This window comes from Typopeltis vanoorti, chromosome 1 (assembly GCF_054136105.1).
Source record: "Typopeltis vanoorti isolate ZY-2024b chromosome 1, IOZ_Tvanoo_1.0, whole genome shotgun sequence".
NCBI classification, from domain to species: domain Eukaryota; kingdom Metazoa; phylum Arthropoda; class Arachnida; order Uropygi; family Thelyphonidae; genus Typopeltis; species Typopeltis vanoorti.
Window position 1 is genome coordinate 72,042,721 of NC_143549.1, and position 12,653 is coordinate 72,055,373.

At 35.4% G+C, this 12,653-nt stretch overlaps 1 protein-coding gene across 1 annotated transcript in view; it reads left to right on the forward strand.

Moving 5' to 3' along the window:
• The window catches only part of LOC150110082 (uncharacterized), a 176,486-nt gene that overhangs the window by 120,452 nt on the left and 43,381 nt on the right, over positions 1-12,653 (forward strand). The window contains exons 5-7 of the mRNA XM_090408797.1: positions 829-993; positions 4,028-4,200; positions 8,043-8,201. Coding sequence (XP_090264923.1) covers positions 829-993; positions 4,028-4,200; positions 8,043-8,201 — 497 coding nt within the window. The remainder of the gene's footprint in view (positions 1-828; positions 994-4,027; positions 4,201-8,042; positions 8,202-12,653) is intronic.

Consider the following 12,653-nt stretch of genomic DNA (forward strand, 5'->3'; position numbering starts at 1 on the left):
ACTCACTATCTCTGTATAAGACCAGCTAACTCACCTTTAGTCAAAAGAGACCAGATAAAGGTTCCTCACGTCTTGGACGGGAATTGAACCCAGGTCTTTCCAACCAAATGGCTTTGTCTATACCGACGAGCTATGGAGGCTCCCATTAAAGTCATCCTACCATAATTATTCTTCCTTTTATTTACTTTTATGTAAATTGTAATGAATGGGATGTTTGGCCTTTTAATTTGTTATTAGACAGTTTCATTTATTTAAAATAATTCTGTACCAATAATGTAATTTGTAATGTACCATATATATATATATATATATATATATTTGTAATGCACCATATATATTTTACATTTTCATAATGTAATTTGTGTATGTGTATATATGTGGTGGGGGGGGCTGAAAGTTCTGATAAACACCTAGAACAAAAATGATATTAAAGAAACCGATATAGCCACAAGAAAGAACATATCTTAAAACCTTTTAATCCCTTTGTTGTTTCATCAAAATGTAATAATTTGTTCTTTTTCTTTTAGGATATATAAGAAAACATGTCAGAGGAGGTTTTGAAGAAATTAAAAAAGATTACAGTTTTTCAGCACACCCTCATACAATAATCTCTCAATTATATAACTTTCAAATGACAAAACTTTCAGTTAACAAATCCTCAAATGGTCATCTCATCTCATCTCATCCCTTTTGGATGCATTCAGTTAATCAACCTGTTTACATTATATTCAAATGTTAGTAATTTGTGATATTTGCATCATATATATATATATATATATACATACATACATACATGTTTATATATTTTTCTCCTTTTTTCATTCCAAGAACTCTTATTGACCGTGCAAACCAATGGCTACAACTTCATCCACGATGGAATGTGAAAACCTGTGAAAGTGTAGAATTTAAAGCAAATCGAGATTATGTGGATCCCGAAAAAATGACTTATTTGGAATATGGGGAAAGAAATACCTGGTACATTCGTGCTTTGAGGTATGAACCATGCTTTATTGGATATACAGAATAAATTTACGTTACGAATTGTAAATGTTATGATATTCCATGTAATATATAGCAACTGATCTTTAATGGTAATAAGCAAATGATAAGCATATACAATAGAAATGTGTTATATATATATATATATAATATTTAATCAGTAATTTATCTGTTTTTCATAATGTAATTACATGGTTAACTCAAAGAGAAGTATTTTCTTTCTCCAAAACTGCCATGCTACTCCTTTTTTTTTTTTTTTTAAATCATTTTTTTCCAAAATCGTCATATTTCCAGGATTGTCATATTGTCATTATCTTATCATGTCAAAAAAAAGACTAATGTGATGAAATAATATAAGAATTTCTTGGAAGCTAAAAGAAAATAAAGATTGCAAAATTTCTAAGATGCAAGTATCAATGTTTTTTGTGTTTTTTTTGCATACAAGTTGTGATCAGTATAATAAGGAAAGCAAAATTAGAGTACCAGAGGAACTTAGCAGTGCAAGTCAAAAGTTCTTTGGTTATCTGGCAAGTAAAAGAAAGAATGATTATTATAGTAGAATAATTTTGATAAATGCCAGTCATAGGGAGTTAACTGAAGCAGATGAAATAGTTGAATTATTGAGTGATCATTTTGCAAGGGTATATGTATAATCCAGATGGAGGCATTGCAGCAATAGCATGACAAAGGTTGATGTGGAAAAAGAGTCAGATGAAACTGGAAATGCATAGAGTATTTCTGACCCTTCATATGAATACAGTTACAAGATTAGATGGTATATCAGCTCAAGTATGGTGAGAATGTAAACTGATACAGGGAATGAAAAGAGGAGAAAATAGCTCGATTGCATAAAAGAGGCTCCAAGACTGAGGTAGCAAATTATTGGTCAACCATCCAACAGTGGTGATTAAAGCAATAATTGGGCAATTTTTTGAGCAATAATTGAGTGTGTTAGGACAGTGAAACCAGAGTATCAAGATGGAAGGTGGCAGGGATGGCCTAATGCAGGATAGCAGATTGGAAAATGAGAGATTGAGTAATATATTATTATTATTATGTTTAACTCCATGGAGCCCTAAACATTATGCCAAGCACTATCCAACGTTCATGCAATATCTGTCATACTTTGCTTTGAACTCATTCATTCACAGTCTTAGTACACACAGTAGATTTTGGCAGCCAATTCTACTATTCACCACTCTCCAAGCAAAAAAGTGTAATTCTCGCACCCTTGCTCAATTTCCAAGGATGGCCCTAGTTCTTCAACCACCAGACCAGCTCAGAAAAATTTCCTCTGTATTAATCCTGTAAAAACCCTTCAGTAATTTGTATGTCTCAATCATATTATCCCTTTTCACCTGTCAACCAATTACTGTAAGTCTCATAAGTTTCATTCCATAGACCTGCTACCATCTTGGTGACTTGCCTCTGGATCCTCTCCACCTCTTCCTCATTGCCAAGAAACCTAGGTGACCAGATCTGTGTGCAGTAGTCAAGATGAGGTCTTATCAAGGTTTAGAGGGAACATAGCAAAAAAAAAGCAATACATTGGATTACTTGGTTACTGAAGACCACTCCGATGAGCAGAGACAAACAGGTTATTATTCCTCTTTAATAACCAGTTTTTCTCTGCTCTTCAGGGTGTTCTTCAGCAAACAAGTAATCCGATGTGTTGCTTTAGCAACATTTGCTATGGGCCCTCTAAACCTTAACTCCCTATCCACTAACACCTCCAAATCCCTAGCTTCATCAGTTTCCTGGTACAGTCAGGGCCATCGCCAGATTAGATTGTGCCCTGAGGCAAACAATTAAATAAATCTCTGATGGATTATAAGACAAAAATATAAAAAAAATCTCCAATTGCTATTTTGTTTTTATTACAAGAGAAACATTAATGCAAAATGATTACATAATAATATTAATTAAACGTTTGTTCTACAGGGATATCACACAATAAAATTGTTTATAAGCTCTTCTAAATTTAAATTATAAGCTATGTCCGCCTGTATTGATATAGATGCTAGACCAACCAATCTGTTTCGGCCATTGCTGTTTGCAAATAATTTTTAATCAGTTTAAACTTGAAAAAGCTTCTTTCCGCACTTGCTAAGCTAACAGGAATTGTTAGCATAGCGACGCCACCTACTGCAGTATGGCTGAATGAGCGCCCTTATTAAGTTGCGCTGTGAGGCAGGCTGCCTCTATGCTACACCTCGTCGATGGCACTGAATACAGTTCTATTGATATGGTACACAGCTGGTAATCTTCTCATCCCAAAATCCAAACCTTACACTTTGCCAAATTAAACTGATATCCATTCTCCTTTGCCCATACTGCCAGTCTATTTAAATTATCCTCCAAAATTTTAACATCATTGTGTGTGTGTATGCGTGTGTGTGTGTGTGTGTGGATTATCGTAAAGGCGAGCTAAGATCCAGAATTGGATACATAACAACAGTGGTCTTTGTCATAGTCAGTATATAAATTTATATACATATACTTTAAAAATTCATCCTTTTTTTTTTTGACTGACTGAAACTGAGAAAATAGAAAACAAGTTAATTTAATGTAGCACACAACATGTTTCGTCAAAACGACTTCTTCAGGTGTAGTAATACTTAAAGCAAATTAAAAAAAAAACATAAAAACACTGTGCCATTATAATAACAGACTTGTAAACCGAAGTTAAGTTTGAATTAAATAAATAAATAAATAAATAAATATATATATATATATATATATATATATATATATATAATAATAATAATAGATGTAATAAATGCAAATTTCATTAAATAACTAAGTTTGTTTGAATGTAAGATAAATGTGTAAAAATGATGGAATATTACAAATTTCTAAATGTACCATATCCATCCATCATCCATCATCAATAAAGGTTCCGGTATGCTGCACTATTGCATATTCCCCCCCCCCCCCTCCAAAAAAAAAAGCACTGTAAAGCATTTATTCTGTTTTTAAGTAATTGTTCATTGCAACTTAGTATCATATAATTTTTTTCATTTCAAAGGTTATGGATAATTCCAAGTAGTAATGAAAGTTCATCTCAGCAGATAGGATATCTTAATCTTGTTCCTAATAAAATAGAAGAAGCCAAAGGCTTTTTTGGATCTCCAACCTTTGAAAACCTTGAAGATGTTCTAAGCAGATTTAACAATATGATTCGTACAAATCCATTACCTGGTAAGTAATTTAATCAATTTTATTTTTTAGAAAATTGATAGTCACTTGCAAATATCGCCTCCGTAGCGCAATTGGAAGAACGACGGTATGTTGCGCCCATCGATTAGAAAAGGCCTAAGTTTGATTCTCGTCATGACGGGAGGAATCTTTATATGGACTTTTTCAATCGAAGGTGAGTTAGCCGATCTCATACAGGGGGTTGCAGGGTTTTTTCTCCCAGAAACTCGGGTTTTTCATCCCACATACAGACAAATTGGCCCTTCAGAACACAAAATTTACAGACAAATGAGTCTTCAGACTCCTTGGAGATGTCACGAATAATAATAATAAATTTACTACTGCAAAAATGTTTCGTAAAAAACATATCTTATGTTTGTTAGGATATATTGTATTTATTATGGTTCCTTTTATTATGTTCTGTGGATCAGAGGTTCAGAGTTCTTGCAAGTATGACAGTGATCTTATCATATAACTAATCACAGTTGTTTAATATTATGAAAAGGCAACTAAGCCTGATATATTATGTCTGTGTATTAGACATTATGTAGCTTACACTGTGGTGTGTATTTTATGGTTCCTTTTACTGTAGTATATATATTATTATTATGATTCAGGCCTCCATGATGTCACAATTCATCGTGGAGGTCCCATCCTAGAAAACACGGAGTCTATCATACCACTCCTTGAACTCACTGACTGTTCCTCACTCTCTTGCTCACAACTTCCTTTCGTAACTTCCAGAGATGGTCCCTTGTCCTCACTCCTTCCTCCTGTTTGACTAAATGAAAGAACTCTCCATTGTCAACCTCTAACTACCTGTAAACACTTTAAAATATTAATTATATTACCTCTCCTTCTATCTACCAAACTCTGCAATCCACATTCCCTCAGCCTGTCTTCATAACTGCCATTGTACAGTCTTCATACATATTTGTTATCTGCCTCTGAAATCTTTCCACAGTTAATTTATCCCCTTCAAATCCCGGGGACCAAATTTGAGAACAATAGTCCAAGTGTGGTCTGATCAGGGCTGTATACAATGGAATGACAACTCTTTTATCTCTGGAGGTCAGCATCCTTCTCAGTATTGCAGCAATCCTCTGGGTTAGCTTCTGGGGGTTTTCAGGTTTCTATCAATAGATTCCTTGCCCCCCCCCCCTTCCTTCAGCACAGTTTCTCCAGCAGAGTATTCAGCCTCCCATCGATGTATCCCAAACTTCAAGACTTTACATTTAGCTGCATTAAACTGAAATCCCCATTCATTTACCCATATGTCCAGTTTATTCAAATCCTCTTGCAGGGCTACCACAGCTGCACCTTACTAAGTTGTTTGCAGGTTAACATCATCTGCAAACAACTGAATACTCCCATGCAAACCATTGACAATGTCATTGATATAAAGGTTAAACAATACCGGTCCCTGTGGGAATCTACTTGTAATCTTCTGCCTCCTTGATACTGCTCCCCCCCCCATGCACAACTCTCTGATACCTATCAGATAGCCAATTCTGAATCCAGTCCACTAACCTGACATCTAAATTCCTCTGCTGCAACTTAAATATGAGCTTATCATGTTGTACCTTGTCCAAATACCTTTCTAAAATCGCCCCAAAAATGGCAGAATATGCCTTTCCCTCATCAACTGTTCTTGTCACTTTATTATAAAAGGCGGTCATATTACTAAAACAATAGCGCAACTTAATAAATGTTGAATCTCACAGATAACATTGACCTCATCTCCCCGGTGCTGTAAATGATCCCTCACAAATTTCTCTAAGATCTTAACAACTACTAATGAAATACAAACAGGTCTATAGTTTGACACTTGCAGTCTGGTACCACTCTTATGCAATGACACCATCTTACCTTCTACTTCTTGTATATCTTTCCCATGGCCAGAGGTCAGTTAAGAAGCATGAAATAAGAGATTAAGTGACTGGAAATGATGAATGCAAATGAATCAGAGTAAGAGTGAGAGAGAGAGTTCTTATTAAAATTAAGAAGATTATTTTTATTAAATTAAAAAAAAAGTCATTTATCTCAGGATGGTAGTTGATTCCATAAGTCTAATATAATGAGTACTGTATGCTATCCAGTTACACTGAAAGAAAGGGATAAATGGCTCAAGTCAGAACTTTAGCTATAATATGCTTAGCCTACTATGCAGTCCTCGTCATCTGTAGGGAAAAAAAAAAATCCAAATCAGACTTTGAAAGAGTCAAATGTAAAAAGCTTGCCTTCTGCTCAAATGACAGCTAAGCCTTCTATGATAAAACTATTGCAGGAGACTTTCATGCTTCCACTCCTCTCTCTCTCTCTCATACAGTACCATGCTAATCTCTTTTAAGGCTGCCTTCTTGGAATTTTCATCTTCTCCAACTCTTAAGACAACCAAGGAAAATTTCCTGTCATGAATATTGTATTACATTTCTCTTTTTATCTTTTGCTAGGAAAACATCAGAAATATCCTCAGTAATCAAGATACTAATTAGTCTTCTAGTCCATATGGTACCCCTTCAATTGTGCCTCATAATTAACACCCATTAGCAAACCTTTATTCAGCTTGTCCTATAAAGAGAGATAAAAGTCATTTATCAGACTATCGTACCATTGCCCTCATTTAAGTTCTTTTGGAATTAATGGAGAAACTCATTAACAGCCAACTTCTACACTGGAGCTCTACTAGTTAATTAGTGATTACTTATATGGATTCTGCAATTCTTGTTACACACTAGATACACTAGCCAGTCTTACCCATCTTTGTAGGCATGAAAAGTATTTCTCATGCCTACAACCTCCAGTGTGGTGAGTATAATCTCCTGAATTTCAGTGCTTCCAAAAACACATCCTATCTTATTTCTTGGAAGAAAGATTTTACTTTATCCTTCTCCTAATTTTGCTAATATTCAGGTTTCCTATCGAGGTCAATTTTTTTCTTCTTGAGTTGACTTTTCTAACTTGACATAAACACATCACATCCATAACCTCCTGAGCCTTGAAATAAACTTGGTTTCCTTTTCATTTGAAGTACTATGCTTTGACTACACAACTCCTAACATTTTATATAAATCTCAAATCTGTCTAACTTCAGAATACTGTTCTCTCATTTGAGATGGAGCATCAAAAACCTCCTTATGAATGCTTGAAGCTGTTTAGAACAGTAGATGTATAGTAGACGATCCATCCTCACAAACTCCCTATAATTGATTTGTTTCCTCATAAGAGCTCTGCATCTTTTTTTTTTTTTTTTTTTCTTTTAGAGATATTTTAGTGGGCACTGCTCTACTAGCCACCATTTTATGAATTTAGAAATTCAGTAACTCATTTTAATATTCACCAGCTTTCAGCAAATTAAAACAAAGCTCACTTGATATAAGAACTGACACAATAGACAATATTTATATATTAGATTCAAATTAGTAATATTTTCAAACAAAAAAAATATAATGATTAAACTTTTTTAATATTCTGTATTTTTATGTTTTACACACAATTTAATATTTTAGCATACACTGCATTTTTATCCTATGCAATTTAATAATACTCTCAAATCTACTAGCCACCATTTTATGAATTTAGAAATTCAGTAACTCATTTTAATATTCGCCAGCTTTCAGCAAATTAAAACAAAGCTCACTTGATATAAGAACTGACACAATAGACAATATTTATATATTAGATTCAAATTAGTAATATTTTCAAACAAAAAAAATATAATAATTAAACTTTTTTAATATTCTGTATTTTTATGTTTTACACACAATTTAATATTTTAGCATACACTGCATTTTTATCCTATGCAATTTAATAATACTCTCAAATGTAAAAATTGTACTTCACAGGAAGAATTATCACAGTCGAGAGCCAGCAAATGAAAATGGACTCTTCAAACTTTGATCCTGATCAGTCATGTTGGTCGGAGCATGGAGATGTTTCTCGCCACTTTCTTTTTGTTATTAGAGTGTTTTTTGAACTTTCAATGACTGCAAGTGAAGAAATAGGTGAGTAACATCTTGGAAGTTTTTCCCCCTTGGTTAGACTATAAATTATATAATTAGTTTCAGTAGCGCACTCAGGGTTTAATCTTGGGGGGGGGGGGCAAGTTGAGTAGACGATTTGAGAACACACACACACTACGCATCCCATATGACCTATGACTGAGCATCTGCAATGATTGCTAATTCATAAGTAGTATAGAAATAGAAGACATAACACAACATAAATAAAAAAATGAATTTTATTAATTAGGAAAAGATTTTTGGAAAATTTTCTAGTGTTTTTTCCTTTTTCTTTGGGGGGGGGGCTCATTGCCCCCTTCTTCTGGATGCACCACTGATTAGTTTAATCCTTTATCCAAGTGTTACACTTGGATTAAGGATTAAACTAATTATATAATTTATAGTCTAACCAAAGTACAAGTGTAAAGTACAAGCCATTAGGAAAAAGAAAACCAGGACGTCCTCTTAAACGATTCAATGATGACTTCTAAGGCCGGAACAGGCCATGCTAGGCCTAAATCCTTGATATGCATGATGATGATGATAGTCTAACCAAGTGAAAAAACTTCCAACATCTTTCTCTAATCCAGAGTAATTTAATAATGTATGACACCTTTTGGCAACTGGCATATGGAAATATGACTTCTGCATTGCTTCAACCTTGATATCACTTCTTGGTCTGGCTCCCACTGAAGAAGTCTCAATAAAGGTCAAAACCGGTCGGGGTAGTGACCCTTCCCATAATGCATAGCATTATACATGTCCACAAGGAGATGTGTTTTGCATTATAGGATACTAAGGAAAGTGATGAGAACTCAGCCCAGAGAATAGTGGGAGATCAGGGGAGAACGAGAGGTCATCCCTGGAAACTGTATAAAGAGGGAGTGAGTAGGGGAGTGAGAGGCAGGTTTTTTTTGTGCAGAGTTGTGAATGATTGGAATGCCTTACCTGAGAGTGTGGTGTCTGCAAGGAGTTTGAGTGTGTTTAAGACAAGGTACGATGAGATGTGTGTGATAAAAGGACCTCCCAGATGAGTCTTTGGCTCCACGAGGTCTTGGGGTAATAATAATAATAATAACAACTCAGCCCACCTTTGCTGCGAGTTGCCCCAGTCTGATGCTTCAGGTGCAAACTTTGTTTGCTTACACTTGGATAAAGGATTAAACTAATTATATAATTTATGGTAGGTAGCAAGGAAGAGTGTTTTTAAACGTTATTTCATTTCCAAGAGGTTTAAAAAATGTATTGGTAGCTATTCATATCCAAATGAATAGGCATTAGAGGATATATTCATTATCATAATGGCTCCTTGAGGGAGTCCAATGACTCATCAAGGGAGGGCCTTTTTATTAGCTCATGCCTAAATACACTACCTAATTACAACATATCCAGATGCCTGCTCATCTCAACTCCCACTTTAATCTGAAATGTATTAATATAGAGTTAGCCCATCCTTTTCTGCTGTAGCAATTGTCAGGCTTCTACAAAGGCTTCCCACTCAATTTTGATATGTTGCTGAGATAATTCCCTTCTGTTCTTCCAGAAGAGCATTAGTGAGGTCAGTCAAGTTAGGCTAAATCACCTAACAAAGGTTAGGTGATTTAGCCTTTCTCACAGTCAGCATTCCAATTCATCCCACAGATATTTGGTGGGGTTTTAGGTTAGGCCTCTGTGGAAGCAGTCAAGTTCTTCAACTCATCTTATTAAAGCATTCCTGCACAGATTTTGCTTTGTGGACTGAGACATTGTCATATTGATACAGGAAAGAACCTTTGCTAAACTATTGCCATAAAATTGGAGGCATAGAATTATCTAGTAGGTCATTATAATCTGCAACATTAAGATTCCCTGTCACTGGAAATTAGGGACTCAGCCTCAACCACGAAAAACAGCCCCAGACTATGATGCCAAACTCCCACCAAACTTCACAATTAGCATAAAACATTCAGGCAGGTAGCATTCTCCTCTCATCCACCAAAAATTCAGATCCCTTCATCAGTCTATCAGATGGTGAAGCATGATTTATCACTCCAAAGAAAAGCATTTTCACTTTTCCAATGGTGGTGAACTTCACACTACTTCACTTGATGCTTAGCATGCCCACATTGATGTTAGGCTTGTATGCAGCCCATATGGGTGATATCCATAACTTGATATCACCCACTAGACCATGTGTAGTGTCATTAATACACTACACATGTAAATAACTATGGCCCAAGTACAGAACCCTGCAGCACACGAGGGTGGTCTGAAAAGTACTTGGCCTAACAATGAAAAAAAAAAAAAATTATAATTCAAAATTATTTTTATTTTTCAACATAATCTCCCTTAAGACTAATACATTTATTCAAGCAACTCCACCATCATTATCCTGTCCCTGCAGTGGTTCTCAGATCTGCAAAAACCCTCTCTATAGCTGCAATCACCTCTTGATTCAAAGAAAAATGCTGATCACGACGAAGAGTTTTAGTTTCGGGAAGAAATAGAAGTCAGAGGGAGCCAAATCCGGAGAATACGGTCGATGTTCCAACAGTTCATAGTGCAGCTCCCTTAATTTTCCTATTGCCAAAACACCTTTGTGGGCAGGTATTTTTTGGTCTAGTCTGGTTAAAAGATTGGAATAATATTCCCTGGTTATTGTTTTATCCTTTTGAAGAGATAATTAATAAACAAAATGCCTTTAACATCCCAAAACACTGATGCCATGACCATTCCTGCTGATAGAACAAACTTTGTCTTCTTTGGCGCTGAACAGCTGGCTTTGTCCACTGTTTTGACTGCTGTTTGGATTCTGGTGTGTAATGGTGAATTCAAGTCTCATCCATACAAATAAATTGAAGCACAAAATCAGTTTTATTCTTGTTAAAACGCTCCAAGCACTGTTCAAAGAATTTCATGCGAGTGCGTTTTTGATCTGCTGTGATCAAGAACTTCACCCATCTTGCACAAAGCTTTTTCATTTGCAATTCTTCATGTAAAATATATCCTACACGTTCTTTTGAAATGCCTATAGGTTCAGCAATTTCACACACTTTGACTCACCAGTCATCCAGTATTATATCATACACTTGATTAAAGATTTCTGGCGTTGTTACACTTTTTGGACATCCTTCACGTGGATCATCTTCAAGGCTGGCATAGCCATGTTTAAACTCGGCAGCCCATTTCTTAATTGTCAAAAATGAAGGAGAAGAGTGCCCATAAACTTTTATGAAGTTCGAATGAATTTCTTTTGGCATTAAACCTCCTTTTACGAAGAATTTTATAACCACACAACACTCAGTTTTATCCATTTCAAGGGATACAGACAACACTTTTGCTTCAGACAGCTGTATAAAACAAACTACAAACTAGAATGACTTGCAATTTCACATGGATGCTTATGACAGATGTACCAACTTTAGAAAAAAAAAATCATGCCGATAATGTTGCCATCTATGGTCGAGGCGAGAATGTTTCAGACCACCCTCATAGCTCACATTTTGTCCTCTGAAGGACTCTGCATAAGCACACTATTTTTCTCTTTCTCCTCATTGCCACCTCATCACTCATGTCACTTTCAACCCCTTCTTTCATATTATGTCTACCATCGCTCACTATTCTTCAATTATATTCTTTACAATACTTTCGATTTCATGCCTTATATATCACGAATATTCATTACTTCATTTTCCCACTTAAACACATCTTGCATTTCTGGAACCTCAGTCAAGAAACATTGCTGACATCTCAAAATCCCTCATATTAAACTCTTGGAACAAGAACATTTTGCTGCAGTGTAAAACACTGTTTATTCAGTATATGCATAGTATACACATAACAAATCTCATTGGACAAATGCCCTCAATTGCACAGTGTGGTGCAATTCTGGTGGTGGTTTTTCCCCTTCAGTCATTTTCGACCCTAGGTGACTTTGTAGGCATTGCCCACAAAGTGTTTCTGGTGAGATTTTTTTAACAGGATAGTTCACCATTGCTTTCCACAATCCCCCAATTTTATCTGGGCTTGGGACTGGCATATAACTGGGATGTATTCATGATTGTAATGTGTGTTCACAGGGCAGGTTTGCCTGTTTTGAGGGAGATGAGACCTAAGTTTCCAAGTGAAAAAAAAAAACCCTGCTCATCTTTCATTGAAAGAAATCATATAAAGGCTCCTCACATCATTGACGGGAATTGAACCCAGGTGTTTCCAACCAAAGGGCTCAGTCTATACTGACTGAGCTACAGAGGCTCAAGGAAAATTTTACTGATTACAATAAGCAATATCGCAAAATATTTAATAAAACAAAATCACTTATCTATATTCCAGTGTGCAGCGTGCAACATTCCATACCCCCCCCCTTGTGGATATATTTCTCATATTTTGCTAGCACGTCTTAAATTCTGCTGATAATGATGATAATGAGTTTTTACCAGTAACCGATTCCCTGAAAAAAAAAAAAAAAAGACTGCA